The sequence below is a fragment of the Embiotoca jacksoni genome, unplaced genomic scaffold, assembly GCF_022577435.1.
Source record: "Embiotoca jacksoni isolate LCO1_2020_lvr unplaced genomic scaffold, fEmbJac1.0.p SCAF_18, whole genome shotgun sequence".
Classification (NCBI taxonomy): Eukaryota; Metazoa; Chordata; class Actinopteri; family Embiotocidae; genus Embiotoca; species Embiotoca jacksoni.
This window is the reverse complement of record NW_027185318.1, coordinates 3968248-3982692: the sequence shown is the minus strand read 5'-3', so window position 1 is coordinate 3982692 and position 14445 is coordinate 3968248. Positions and strand designations below refer to the sequence as shown.

At 43.6% G+C, this 14445-nt stretch overlaps 2 protein-coding genes across 2 annotated transcripts; one reads left to right on the top strand and one right to left on the bottom strand.

Moving 5' to 3' along the window:
- Positions 1 to 362: 362 nt before the first annotated feature.
- On the bottom strand, positions 363 to 2177 carry LOC138199663 (photoreceptor outer segment membrane glycoprotein 2-like). Its single transcript, XM_069151801.1, has 3 exons — positions 1597 to 2177; positions 825 to 1071; positions 363 to 635 (listed from the first exon to the last, which is right to left on the bottom strand). The coding sequence occupies exons 1-3, from the start codon at positions 2175 to 2177 to the stop codon at positions 363 to 365; spliced, it is 1101 nt and encodes a 366-aa protein (XP_069007902.1).
- A 4027-nt stretch (positions 2178 to 6204) lies between these two features.
- LOC138200274 (uncharacterized) lies at positions 6205 to 12271 on the top strand. The gene is made up of 14 exons (XM_069152853.1): positions 6205 to 6348; positions 6447 to 6590; positions 6922 to 7112; positions 7522 to 7603; positions 7688 to 7742; positions 7828 to 7957; positions 8041 to 8212; positions 8315 to 8657; positions 8737 to 8821; positions 8905 to 8960; positions 9045 to 9217; positions 9297 to 9597; positions 10371 to 10468; positions 11866 to 12271. The coding sequence occupies exons 1-14, from the start codon at positions 6205 to 6207 to the stop codon at positions 11974 to 11976; spliced, it is 2085 nt and encodes a 694-aa protein (XP_069008954.1). The 3' UTR covers positions 11977 to 12271.
- Positions 12272 to 14445: the final 2174 nt, after the last annotated feature.

Genomic DNA, 14445 nt, shown 5'->3' with positions numbered 1-14445 from the left:
CGCAACTGTTTTGGCCACTTGTTGCAAAACCACTTGATAGACAGGCAACAAGATATCATTTGTAAACGGTACAGTACAGTACAGGTGTACAGAAAAATGCAAACATCTATTATGACTTGTGTTAACGGTGTTTGATGTCAAAGAAAGAGCCTGAGCATTTATGCAAAGATTCATTTTGTGGTGAAAAGTCAACAAGGCATCATCTGCAGAAGACGTACCCCGTCGTTCAACAGATCATACGTGTGTGTGTGTGTGTGATAGTCGATATGTTTCATTTTTGCACACGCACACAGACCTTTGTAAATCTATTTTAAGCAGTCTGGATGAATCTGCTCACCGAGGTCTCTTTTGTGTCAGAGGGGTCAACTGGCTTCAGTTAGTTGCTTCGGTGGAACATTGTCTGGCCCGTAGTGCGCTTTGGAGCTGGAGGGGATGTTAATGTTGGGGTCTCCGTTGTTGGCCGTGTCTATCTGGTTGCACTTGCTGAGGGTCTTGATGATGTTCAGGTTGGTGCGGGCGGTTTCCATGAAGCTGTTCTCCAGCAGCCAGCCGTCGGATTCAGAGTTGGGGTCCCCCTGTCTCAGCACATTTTCCAGGGAGGTCTGGAGGTAACGAACCCCCGTCAACACTGAGAGCTGAAACGAGGCGAGAGGATCACACACAACTATGAACACAAATCATCATCTAGGAGAGCAGTGTGCTGTACTTTTGAAAGTGTAGAGATCAGTACAGCAAGTGAAAAAGCTTTATAAAACCTCAAATAAAAGAAGTCCTTTAGTTTCACTAGAAATAGCTTCGGTAGTGACCGACTTGTGTCTCCTCACCTCAAACAGCCAGGTGATGAGCACCGTGAGGCCAATGGACTGCATGATGTGGTTGTAGTACTCCAGCAGCGCCTGGCGACACCCTTTCATCCACAGGTTGAGCTCCTCCGTCTGGTGCTCGTAGTTGAAGTGGGCAGAGTTGTTGGTGATCTGCTGCTGGATGCAGGGCCGCGGCGAGTTGATGTTGCAGCAGCTGAAGGGAACTCCATCCATCAGATACTTCCGCTCCACGTTACTTCTTAATCGGCTAGACGGGGCGGAGAGAGAGAAGTTCAGAGTGTTTCTTCATTGATTTGGTGCTCTTTAAAAATGATTATTATATCACAACAACAACAACAACTAACACCCAAGTAGTCACAAATGAGGCTTTTAGTTTGTTCTTTCCACAGAGGACAACAATCCTGTCACTGATTTGGGGCTTCATTTTTTCTATCAGTCATTTAATCAATAGGAGTCAACCACACAATAACCCCTGAATCTTTATGGATAGTGACAGATGAGTTATAACCTGAAAGTCACCATAAATCCTCCTAAAGGTGGCGAGCCACAGACTTAGGTGGTGATTCTCTGTTGACTCTTTACTACTCACAGCCTCTTTTAACACCGGCACATTGTCTTTAAATTGTAATTTATCACACTGTTAAAAAAAAAAAATTCAATATCGCTGCATGAATTTTGCTCTCTATTATTAATTTGATTAAACAAAAAGTCATATTCCCCTTTCTTAAAAGTGAATGATGAACGGTGTACTCATCCTGCAGTTTGTACTCACTCCGCCACCTCCCTCTGGGACATGTCCAGATAGCGGCTGCTTATCCACTGGATTTGAAACCAGTCCTTGAAGCCATTGTTGCCGCAGCACTGGAACTGTATCTGCAGCATGTCCACAGTGCGCTTCAGGAAGCAGCGTCCCGGTGTGTCTGTGTCCTTGTAGAACCTAATGGCATCGGTGAGGCCCAGGTTCAGAGACTCTTCCAGCTCCCCACGCATGCTGTAACACATCAGAGCCCCCACCAGCACGCAGAAGGTGAAGAAGAAGGTGCATACAATGTAGGGCAGCATGATCAGCTTCCAGCGCAGAAACTTGTTAGTGTCCACGCAGTCGTAGCAGATCTTCCCACCCAGGAAGTTGATGGTGCAGGCAATGAGACCCACTGCTATAAGCATGTTGGGCACGTACTGGATGTCCCTCTCAGCCATCAGCTCCCCTCGCTTGTTGATCTCTACCTTGAGGAAGAGCCCCAGGCTGAACAGGATGACCCCGGTCACCACTGAGATCCAGTTGAGGATCCACAGCACCTGGGCCAGCTTGTCCCTTTTTGTCTTGGTGAATTTAACTCTTAAGACCGCCATTGTCTCTGTCTCTCCGCTGAGTCCAAGGTGGGATTAGGGGGGGGATACAGGTAGAGCAGGGGAGAGGAACAGGTTATCCTCCAGGAGGTGTGGGGGGACACGGGGAGGGGGATTGGTTGCACAGTTCTCTGAATGTCCTCTCATAAGCAGCTTAGCCTGGTAGTCATGATTGATATGATGTGGACGCTGCATTATAGTTGAACGGTCGGTGCTCTGGGAGACTGCAGTGGGGAAAATATGAAAAAGACATTCTCACATAACGGCACAATTTCTAGGATTGTAAAACACTGTGAAGACAAAATGCACTGACATCAGATCAGCTGTATGCAAACAGAAGCAACGGGGTCTAAATAATGTATAACATGAAATAAGAAAATATTAACAACATATCATTTAGTTTAAAAAAAACAAAACAGCTTCCTTTCTGATTCAGTGATCCTAGATTCCCGAGAATAAAGTCCTCGAGAATACAGTTTAAGAAACGACTTGCACATTGAAAATATGAATCCCAATAAGTCCACTGTACTCACCTCCGTCTGGTCAGCATCCACCTTGAACATGTAACATCACTCTCCTCTCATTTTCAGCTTGTTTTCTTGCTGACATCCTCATAATTTAGTCCAAACGGAGGCGAGTGGTCGCGTGAAGGCAGCCACAGCAGCATCAGAGTGAGACTCGCAGCCAAGTCCTGACCCACCTCCTAATCCCCTTTAATCATTAATCAGCCCTAGGCCCGAGAAGGGATTTGGACCCACCTTCTGCTACCGATGCAAATCTGACTGTCCCAGCACTGTCAAAGTAATGGTTGATGGCCTTAGTGTGTGTGTCAGTGTGGGCATTTTAGTGTCAAAATCAAGTTTTCAAAAAGACTGCAGTTGAACTTAAACTCAAAAGTCATACTATAGTATAACGTCCGAAATATGAAAAAAAAGTAATACTATAGTATAACGTCTGAAATATGAAAAACAAATCAAATGTCATCCGAAATGAGAAAAAAAAGTCACACTATAGTATGCCGTCTGAAATATGATAAAAAAAAAGTCATACTACAGCATGTCGTCTAAAATATGATAAAAATGTCATACTATAGCATGTCGTCCGAAAATGAAAAAAAAAATTGCCCTTTTTGGCAGCTTTAACATTCTCAAAAACTCATGAAAGTCTGTGCCTATCTTACTTGCAATGTTTTGTGAGGTTTGGAGCATCTCTGGACCTTAAACATCAACTTCCTTTGTCACGGCGAAATATCAAACTTTGCTGCATCGCCCTGGCAACGCCCTTTCACAAGAAAAGCGCGGGCTTCTCAATATATCATCATTAATGTCTTAAGGCTATTTTAACCTGATTTGATATCGATGTGATCAACCAGCTCGACGAAACACCTGAAAGTATGAACATTTGTATTTCCTGTTGCCATTAGCTATGACCATGACCGATTATTACCATAAAGGTGTTTTCAGGGCGCGGCTGTTATCAAAAGCATGTAAAAGTTTGGAGAAGGTCAGTCCACGTATATAAGATTGACAGCAATTTGTATTTTCATGGCGAGACACTCAAAATGGCTGCCACGCCACGGGCGATAAAAACAAATTCTTTCGATAACTTTTCATCTCCCAGGTGTTAAGATAGCACAGACAACATTTCAGGTTGGTACGTCAGCGTCTGTAAGAGGAGTTCGTTAAAACACAACGTGCAAATCACCAAAAATGGCGACTAAATTCAAGATGGCAGACTTCCTGTTGAGTTGTGGTAATGGTGCGATGGAACTTTTTTGCACAGGTCCACCGAATTTCATACATGTAGGTAAATGTAGCCGCCGGGACATCAGTTTAAGGGGTGCCAGCGAGCCATTTGGCCACGCCCAGTATGTTAAAGGCGCCAAAAAGGCAACTCTTTCGTAAGAAAAATCGGGCCCTAATGAATTATGTTGTTACAAAAAAAGTGTAACAAATCCCGTGGGTGTTTTTTTTAAAATTTTTTAATAAGGACCACTCACACATGATCTAAAATAGTAAATTGGTCAAAAAGGGCAATATTTTTTGGGACACATCCCATTGAATAATGCCTTAGCAGGTGCTTCACCTTTGCCTTACAGAGAAATGGTGACACCATTGAGTGGGCCTGAAAGAGTGAAGCTGTGAAGAGCCTGGTACTTTTTTAAAAAAAATTTAAGAACATTTCCACCGTCTGCTATCATCTCACCCCGCTGGTTTTACCTTTCCAGCTTTTAACACACACACACACACACACACACACACAAATATGCACTCAGCCACGCTGCAAATCAGCCAATGAAATGTTAACCGAGAGTGAGATTAGTGGATTAACGTGTACGAAAGTAGCTTGTGTAAGAAGAGAATGTTACCATAGCCACCAGGCAAGTCAGCAAATCCACAAGGCAGACAGGACTCAGACCAAGAGGGAAGTTTAACTGAGGCACAGCTGAACTGCAGTCACTGCACCGGGTGAGTACTGAAAACCCAACAAATCTTTAGATCTTTCCAAGGAGTTTCTTCACAATAATTACTATAATCATCATGCTTTAATCTGGTCTTGCACAATCCACTGGTCTAATTATGGAAACATGTCTAAGAGAGGTTTTTTTTAGTCTTAAGAAAGCAAGTTATTTAACCAAGCATTAATATGCATTAAGTACATTACATGTTCTATGGTTGAAACCCCTGTAGAGAGCAGTATGTAAGTAAACTGTAGAGGTTTTCTTTTGCTTTATGTTTCCTTAATATATATTTGATCTGACATTTTAGGCTCAGACATCATGCTGGACACAGAGGGTCAGTGGTCTGAGGCTTTGGCCAGCAACAACATCAGAGCCATCATCCGCTGGCTGGGAAAGCTTACAGCTGAAGGTACAAAAGGAGTATATCCACACCATGAAACTATGGGTCTGCAGAAACACTTGTCTATAAAGAATTTGTTGTTTGACTCAACATTGTATGTCCAACGAGGAGATGCCAATGTGGAGGAAATCCTGCTAACCTTCAGCTGCTGGGCACAGAGGACGTCAGAGTTTGCTAAGAAGGAGTTATTAACCTTGTGTAAGTACGCGTTAAATTATCAGTGACACTAAAAGGACTTCCGGAGAGTTGATGGACAAACAACAGGCAGATTAAAAAAAAGAATGGTCAGCATTTCCTGTCTGGTAAATAACCACCTCTTTCAGCCTTGATGGCATCATCAAGGTTATTTCCTAAAATGGATGTATGGAATCAGTGCAGTGCTTCTTTAATCGACAAACCGATATGAGAATATAATTTGTGTCTTGTTTATTCACACAGGCTTCAGCCGCTGCCAGGGTCAGTGGATGTTCCTGGACCGGTCCTCCTTCACCAGAGTGCACATGTTGCTCCAGAGACTGAAGAACCTGCTCACCTTGGCCCAGTGGGAAAGAAGGCAGCTCTGTTCAGCCCACCTCTGGCACGGTACACAGCCGGAACAGCCCTGGTCTTTAATATTCTGACACGCGTAACCTTTTACTTAAGATTTAGTTCTATATGTCTTGTCTGTGCAGGTGTGGGAGTCCCGTGTACGATCTGCAGGGACACGTGCGGCTCCTCGGACGTCAGACGTTCCTGTTGGAACCGAGAACACAGGGCTCTAAAGCAGCACATCTGGTTGGGACGACTGGTTCAGTGGTGGGGCATCATGGGACTTCTGCCCAAGTTACCTGGTACAGATATCGCCACGCACCGATAAATTGGCAGTAAGAGCTGTTATCACACATCTAAGAGTTGTTCTGTTCTCTGCTGTTGCTGTCAGAGGCCCAAGAAATGAAGCGTATCGCTCAGATGTGGAAGGAAATGGATCACAGCCTTCAGAGAACTTGTCTTGAAATACCTGAGTAACTCTGAAATCATTTCGATTGATGCAGAGGAATTTATGAGACATTCTGCCATCTTTTATCTCTCTGAATGTTCCCTCTCTGTCTGCTTTTTTTTTTTTTTCTTTCTTACATTTGGGTAGATGGGAGAAAGCAGAAATGGGAAGATTTAGCTCCTTGATACAAGGCATGGTGACGCAGCTGGACAGACAACACGGGCGCATCTGGACTTCTGAAGTCTGCTCAGATCAGTGCTACCCTCCTCCTAACCTGCAGGCCCTGCTGAAGCTCGTCCTGGTGCCTCGTATCGACAACGTGTCGGTCCAGGCGATTGTATCCATCCAAACGCAGCATCAGCAAATCTCTCTGCGGAGTAACTATTTTATTTAAACACGATTCGGGTTGTTTAGTTCTTAACATACATGTCGCAGCTCATGTACTTCATCCTGGACGTGGCCAATTTCCTGCAGTGCAAAGACAACCTTCTGCAGTCTTTCTGCAACGCCTTCACAATTCCTCCCAGCTTTTCCCAACAAATCAGAGCCTTCTGGATGTTTGATCACGGACACGTTAAGGTATGTCAGAAAACTGATTTCATGCAATATAGGAATGAATATTTTTTTTTTTTTTATTAAGGCATTATAATGAACATTAGCAAGCTGACAGTGGTACTAAGCTGAAAGGGTCAGTTAACCATCCTATTGATCACATTAGTGTCTTTGTTCCAGCAGCCATAAAAGTCTGCAGGTGACACTAATCGCCCACTTGAGTCGTGCATATGATTACGCTCCACTGTGCCACTCATCAATTATGGAAGGAACTGTAATATATATTTCTTCTTTTATCTTTTTATCTTTTCAACATTTACTCACCAAAGTAATATACATGATGTTCCAACCCACCCAGGCCTCCATGGAGCTTTTACTGAGCCCCAGGGCTACTGTCCCCTGGCTCTCCTGGCAGCACCGCTGCATCCTCCACTCTCTCCTGACAAGGAAGCAGCCTCAGGTGGCATTAAGGTACCTCCAGTGGACCAGACCTGCAACAGAGACCGTGGAGGATGCCAAGCTCTGCGCAGATGTACTTCTTCAAAGCGGGTATGTTCTGGTATATAATCACATTTTTGTTGATATTTAATAAACTAGAGGTCCAATAGTCCACTCTTCTGCGATATGTAAATATACAACCAAAACAAAGAGTGATCTATAAATCACACGTCAGCCGTTGTACTTGTTGTGGTTGTCCCCGAGTGCTCCATCAAGACTGAACGCCTTATTAAGTTTGAGCAAGCACACGCGTGTCCCAGAAGGATTACTGCTGTTGTTGTGAATGTGGATTGTGATGTGGAGTCATTGTATTTCTATGCCAGACTTGCTGCTATTTAACTTTACAACCATCAACTGGATTGTGTGTACTTGCTCACACTGTACGTACTCAGAAACAGACATATAAAACATAAATAGTTATTAATGACTTAATGGCTCATTGTTTGTATCCAACTTGTAGTTGTGTTCCTGACGCCTGGGCTCTGTTGAAGAGAGGCCACACAGAAAGTGAAGACATGCTTCAGACGTGTATTGGAATCACTGTGGGTGAATCTCTTGTAACACACGTACAACAAAACACAATGTGAGGTGCAGCCAAGAAATGATGTCTTTGTTGTCGTTGTCAGCGCGAAGAAGACTTCTGTGGCGTTGAGACGACAAAGACGCCGCTGATGAAGAAAGGTCTGACAGACAGCATTTATTGAGAATCAGGACAAAACAGAGTGCATCGTATGTAACGGTGAGAATTGATGATACTGTTTTGCAGAGAGGCCACTCTGTCCGCTGTCTGCCCAGCTGTATCGGACTCAGACAGTGAACACGGTGTCTCCAGAGGAACTGCTCAAACTGGTCAGACAGGCTGTGATGGAAGTGAGAAAACCACGTCCCAAGATAAGGTACTGAGGCGGTAGGCGCCATAATTGGAGTGGATAATTGTATTTGAGTTAAATTTCTGAGATGTGTGTGTCAATTATTGCAGTGAGTTGGTGTGGCCACAGCTTGCAGAGAGAAAATCGAATGGCAGGGAAATATTCGTGTCAGCCGAAGCTCTGCATCATCTCACGCCGAGCCCGGCCCCGATGGACACGGCAGAAGAAACGGAGCAAACAGCATGCATGGATGAAGAACAGGAACAACCCGTTATTTATAATGTGCGTATTTTCGGTCTCCCTGTTAATAGTGACCACACTAGACGGTATGTATATGGTTTATATGGTTTGGAGAAATAACAATCCTTCATATTCTCGTTGCAGCAGCAGCAGCCTGAGACACAAAACAACATTTCATCTTCTGAGGATCTGAGCTCTCGGTCTTCCTCATCCTTCACCTCAGCCTCATCCTTGCCTCCGTTGAAACAGAATGCCTCTCATGTGTACCAGAGCACTTTGACTCTGCAGAGGATTTCTTCTCTGCTCACTGGTGGACAGAACCAAAGCAGGGAGGAGGAGGAGGAAGAAGAGAGCCGAACCCCTTCATCAACCGATGGCTTGTCAGATTGCCCCGAGCTGATGCTGACACCAGGTGGCGCCACAGACTCTGTTTCCCTCAGCAGCTTGAACAAAGACAAATTGGAGGAGCTGATGCTTTTTGCAGAGGGTGAGTTGTGTGTTGGATTTCCTTCACACAGCGTACACATTAAGAGACTGTCCAATGACATCATCTTACTTTTTATTAGGGGGAGAAGAAGATGTTTTCGCAGGAGAGGATATTTTCAGCGTTGCACTTTCAGGACCTTCCCTGGACTTTTGTGTAGACACAAGGTCAGAGTTCATCATGGCACTCAACACTTACCAGCAGGTTTCTTAAAACTGACTGATAATTGTTTGATATGGTCCAGTTTCAGGTTGAATCTCCAACATCAGCCTCAATCGGTGCCTGAAATCCTCTCACCTGACAATGGTGTGTAGGCACATGGCAAATTTATATCAGGCTGTATTGTGGTCTTCTGAATGTTTACATTACAACATGGACTTTTATCTGCAGAAAAATGGGCCTGCTGTAAAGATGTTGTTGTTCAGGACCTCCCAAGAGTCACTCCTCTGTGCAGCTCCTTAATGCCACTCAACAAAGACAACCAATCAGACGGCATCCCTTCACAGATCAGTCTAAGTGAGGTAGACACATCTGACTATTTCCTGGAAAAGAAACTCAGTCAGGTAATTGCACTCTCTACCGAACCAGTTATGATACCGTATCTGTTTTGCCAATGAGGGTCTTTGTGTCTAATGTTTTCAGAAAGCGTGTGAGCATCAAGAGGAACTACTGGGATACGCAAGTCAAGACCTCTCCTGCACCCCGCCTGGAACCACCCGGGACCTGCTGACTGACTATCTGAACCCCGGCCTGACCTGCAACATCAAAACCACCTCTGCTCCCTCTGACGCCACCGACGAGCGCCTCGCAAAATCCAAATTCAAAACAAATGAACCACGTGTCCCGCACACCTCTGCCTGGCCGGATCATTTCAAAGCGGGCAGCTGGTGGGAACAGAGTGGCCTCTCATTTCCTACAGAGCCACGAGCAGCTATCACATCAGGTAAGAAATTGTGGAGGTTTTATATATTTGTAAACAAATAATATTATACACATAGAACCAAATACAAACCCATAAAACCATATGGTGTTCACGTGCTACCAGTTGTTCATTCAGAGCTCCCAAAACATTGCAAATGGTCATTAACACTGTGCTAACTGAAAAAGCTCCTTGTGTCTTTCCCTGCAGTGGTCTGAGGATTAATATTTAGTGAGTGTGTGTTTTCTGATCAGACATGATTTTATGTCAGAGGAGCTGTTGTCCACTGCAGGGTGCAGGATGCAGGTACTTGTCCTGAAGGCAGGGGGGCTTGGCTGCTAGGAGAGGGGGACAGGGGAGGAAGTGAAGTGTCAGAGATTGGTTCCCTTAACCTTGCTGCGGCATTCAGTCATCCATAAAACAACCCCCCACTCCCTCCCTCCCTCCCTCACATACTCTGCGGGGGTAGGGGGGGGGGGGGGGTGTACCTTCTACCACTGCAGGCAGACCTCCCGCCATCTGCTAGCTTGGGCTGATCACCGCTGAGCTTCGGGGATCTGTGGCCTGCTGCCCCACGCTGATGCCCCAACCTTGTCACCGAGACAAGGGTTAAAGACATGACAGTGGAGCAATGTTGCATAAGATTAAAAGAATAGTGTCTGATACGCTGTGTCGCAGGTATTCATTTTGTGTGATGTTTTAAGTAATGCATCTTTACTACTCATGAAATCTCAATAGAAAGCAACACGGACAACACTTACCACTTCAGTTATGGCTTTATTTCTGTTTATTTACAGATAATAAGAGGCCTTCACTTGTACTCCATCAACCGTATACCCAGAGTCAGGTCAGCTTCATGGACTTCACTGCAATGCAAAAAGGAGATGGCAAACAGGTAAGATGCTGTCATGATACATCCTGTACAATGAGGCTGTGATGTGTTCATGGTACGGAGGTAAAATCGGTCACTAGGGGTCAGTATTGTTCCAGTTAAACTGCTTGACAGTGTTCAGATGATCTCATCTTTAGTCCCTGAGGAATTGACTTCATCCCAGCCCAGCAGGTGCCCTCTTTCACCTGTCCTCCAGCATAAACATCACCGCTTTCAAGATCTCCCCCTACAATGATGTCATTTTACAAATATGAAAGCAGGATGAAAGAACTGTACGATTCAGACTGAAGCGTGCATGAGATACCAGTTAATCTAGCTTTTATTCATTTGTCCAAAATACACTAGTCACCTCTTTGTAACCAGATTTCTTGTTAATTGCTGCGTGTGCATTGACCTGAACATTACAGCGCTGAGCACTGTTAGGGTGTGTTATTGTGCGGATATGACCAGGTAATTATTTTACTGAGGTTTCATTGGATAATTGTTAAATTGGGATGTCGTCACTTAATTGTTTTGCTCAGAATTGGGGACCATATGGAGCTTGGCAGGTGAAACGTAATTAGCCCATGTTAATTTATGATGATTATACCCGAGTATGGCTGAGCAGCCCTCACTGTACAAACAGTGTGTCTATCAGGGCCAATCTATTTGGGTTGTACGGTGCATGTTCATAGTGATGGAGTTACAATCATTACCTTGCGTTCTCAATGTGAGCGAGTGTTTCCAGGGGGCTGTTTGGTGAAATAGGCTGTTCGTGTTATCTAATTGTTCATCCCGGGCCAGAAATAATACTTGCAGGATTTGCTTAATTGGCAGATAGAGAGATTAATGACTAATGTGTGAAAATGAGTTTAAGGCAAACCCTTAATGGCTGATAAAACTACTTGGTTCCACAGCGGCTAAAGATAATAAAATCAGGATATTAAACATAGTTATTCGCGCTAACTATGAATTTGGATCTCATCCCATATGACCTCATTCATGACTGTTTATGATGGTTATTGGCGCAGTTATGAAATATTCCCACAGTGGTAAAAACAAAGTCATCCATCAAATCGTAGGAGCTCCCAGAGAGATCATGCCCGCTTAAAAAGATATCACAAAATTAAACACTATCGACTTTGCTGTCTTTATGAAAATACCAATATTTGCACAGAGAGGGGCAGAGAGTGGTTGTGTTGGGTGATGTTGCATGTTGAAACGTTCAAGATTCAAGGGGAGATGAATGGCCTCTATTAGGAGCATTTAATCAGTGGCTGGCCCAGTGCTCCCAGTCTCCCGCACCCCCTGGGGAAAGATTAATGGGTACAGGATATTTCATCATGCCCTCTACATCACTGCGCAGGATATGAGGCTGTAATTGTGTCTCTTTTTTTTTGTGCTGTTGTCTTGTGTTGCAGACAGAGAAAGAGGAGCCCGCAGGTTGGAGCAGTTTGGGGAAGGCTTCGCAAGGAGTCATAAGGAGCGGAAGAACACGAGCCGGGAAAGGGAAACGAGTAAAGAGGACATGAAGATGCAGCTACGAGACAAAGGACAGGGTGCATCTTTCTTTTGAGTCGGAAATACATTTTATACCAAAATACTGTAAGGAAAAACTAACTTCCAAATTATCAACCATCTTCGGAGCTTGATGATGACCACCAAGAATTTTCTCTTTCATGAGATCCATCTCTTCTTTGCCATCAGTCAACTGGTCAACTAACTGTTCCTACCCCGTGATGTTGTCCAGCCACACCCTTTCTCCTTCACTGTAACATCACGTGTGTCAGAAACACTCACTCCATAATAAATCTCTCAGGAATTATTAATGGCACATGAATTCTTAATATTTTGCTAATTAAAACTTCAGTAAAAAAAACTGGTTTACATGATGTCTTTTTTACAACCCACTTGTCAACACTACAAGGATGCATGTGGTTCCAGGTCAAGCATAAATGCGCTACATTTGAAATGCACTGACGGTGTCCTTGAAAATGATTCTGCACTTTAGATTCTTGACTGGTTTCCTCTACTTGAAAAAAGGATGTTTGCTTTGCAGCCATTGCATCTCATGAAAAATGGATGACCTCCCGACGCTTTCTTTTTGCCCATCGCTCCCCATATTTGCACAGAGCCCAAGGACTGCATTTGGGTTAGTATCCTCCCCCCACCTACTCTGTGTCTTGTTCTGGGGGTGAATAACTTAATACATATTTCAGTTTGACACACTTGTGCTCTGGGTCTCCCCTGGGTGCCCAGTTCACAAGCCCACACATGCTGTATTATTTAAAAGTGGGGTTTGGAGTTCTGTGCGTGTAATCTCCTCTTTGTGTAAAGCGGGATGTCTTATGAAGTTGTTAAGCCTTTTCCTCCAAACCTCGCAGCTGTGGCAGCACCTCCTATACCACATGATGTCTCAGGCCTAACTGCAGACAACGTACAGTCAGCATGTCACCATAGTTACATGTTCCCTCCTAATTTGTTTTATACTTTTTTTCTTTTTGAAAAAGCAGAAAATTGTGCAAGCACAACAATAAACTCCTGGAGCAGTGTAACATAAAAAAAGGGGTGTAAACTGCAAAGTGATGGATTACAGCACGTAGTCGTCTGAGCAGTTTATCAAAGAATAAAGATCTGCCACAATGAAAAAATACACACGGACCATGATACATAAGTAACAATCCTACTTAATAATGCTAAAAAGCAAGCTGTCTCAGAGCCTTGGAATGAAATCTGCTTTCAGACCAAGACCACACACACACACATATAAACACAATAACTCAAGCTAATCTGAGAGCTGATACCATCATGGAAATCAGAGTGCTGTGGTGCAGCAAAATGACCCATAAATCATGTGGCAGGAAGATGATGCAAAATACTGCAGTTTCTATGATGGATACAAATAGGCGCCTGATGTCTAGAAAGCGCTCACATAAATACTTGTCTTAACGTTGCGAGGAATGCTTCCCAGAAAAGTGCAGGATTAATAATATCTCCCGAGCTAAAATGACTCGATGGGAGCCGCTGATGATGATGATGATGATGCTGTGTACTTTGAATGCACACTTTTAATGTATTTTCAAAATTGATATTTAAATTCTAACATTCATTTTTTTTTGACAATTCATTGAACACTTTTCATCTCGGTATTCTGCAGCATCCCTGCATCAATGGACTTTACAGTGATCATCATGTCAACACGAAACATTTAGAGTTGGACCATTGTGGCAGCGGTTGTCTCTCCCACTGGAGGGCACTGTGAGCAGCACAGAGGCCGACGAAGGGGAGAGACACCTTGGCCGGCTCACCAGATGGGCTCAGTGAAGCATGTCAGATGGCTGTGACAGCTACCTGCCCTTCCTTAAGGACTGTCACCATGTATAAACAAACCATTACTCTAATTTGTGTGTGCACCGCCTTACGCATGTATACATGTACAAACGTGTGTGTGTGCAGGGATTGATGGCACCGAACCCACTGAATGAAGATCAATAGCTGTTTCTGCAGGATCTAGCCAATTAAAAAACACATATACCCATAAACATTTTTTTTTTCTTTTACAGATTTGTGCATAGTTAAATCATTTTCCAGGTCCAATCAAACCTCAGACATTGTTCAAACCAAGTGATATTTGTTTTACATTTTTGTGTATATTATAAAGTTTAGCATTTTGGGGAAATGTGTTTTATAAGAAAATAGTTAACAAGACAGAATATGTTTATTGTGCAGCCATAATTACAAGCCCATTGTGAGGCTGTGTAAAATGTAAAAAAATAAAAACAATGCAATGATTTGCAAATCACATAAACCCATACTTAATTGCAAATAGACCAAAGACAACTTATCAAATGTTGAAACAGAGAAATGTTGGTGTTTTCTAAAAAAAATATGTGCTTATTTTTAATTTGAAGCCAGCAACATGTTTCAAAAAGTTGTGAAATGCTAAAAAAGTGTTATTCAGAAAGGCTTTCATCATTTACAGTCCCGAAAATCACAAAGAT

What these genes read in the sequence shown, in the direction of transcription:
- LOC138199663 (XM_069151801.1), bottom strand. Translation starts at nt 2,177, where the DNA reads ATGGCGGTCTTAAGAGTTAAATTCACCAAGACAAAAAGGGACAAGCTG. An exon ending in TCCCAGAGGGAGGTGGCGGA is followed by an intron (nt 1,072 to 1,596) that starts GTGAGTACAAAC and finishes CGCCCCGTCTAG; the next exon opens with CCGATTAAGAAGTAACGTGG. An exon ending in TCATCACCTGGCTGTTTGAG is followed by an intron (nt 636 to 824) that starts GTGAGGAGACAC and finishes GCCTCGTTTCAG; the next exon opens with CTCTCAGTGTTGACGGGGGT.
- LOC138200274 (XM_069152853.1), top strand. Translation starts at nt 6,205, where the DNA reads ATGGTGACGCAGCTGGACAGACAACACGGGCGCATCTGGACTTCTGAA. An exon ending in ACGTGTCGGTCCAGGCGATT is followed by an intron (nt 6,349 to 6,446) that starts GTATCCATCCAA and finishes TACATGTCGCAG; the next exon opens with CTCATGTACTTCATCCTGGA. An exon ending in GACGCCGCTGATGAAGAAAG is followed by an intron (nt 7,743 to 7,827) that starts GTCTGACAGACA and finishes ACTGTTTTGCAG; the next exon opens with AGAGGCCACTCTGTCCGCTG.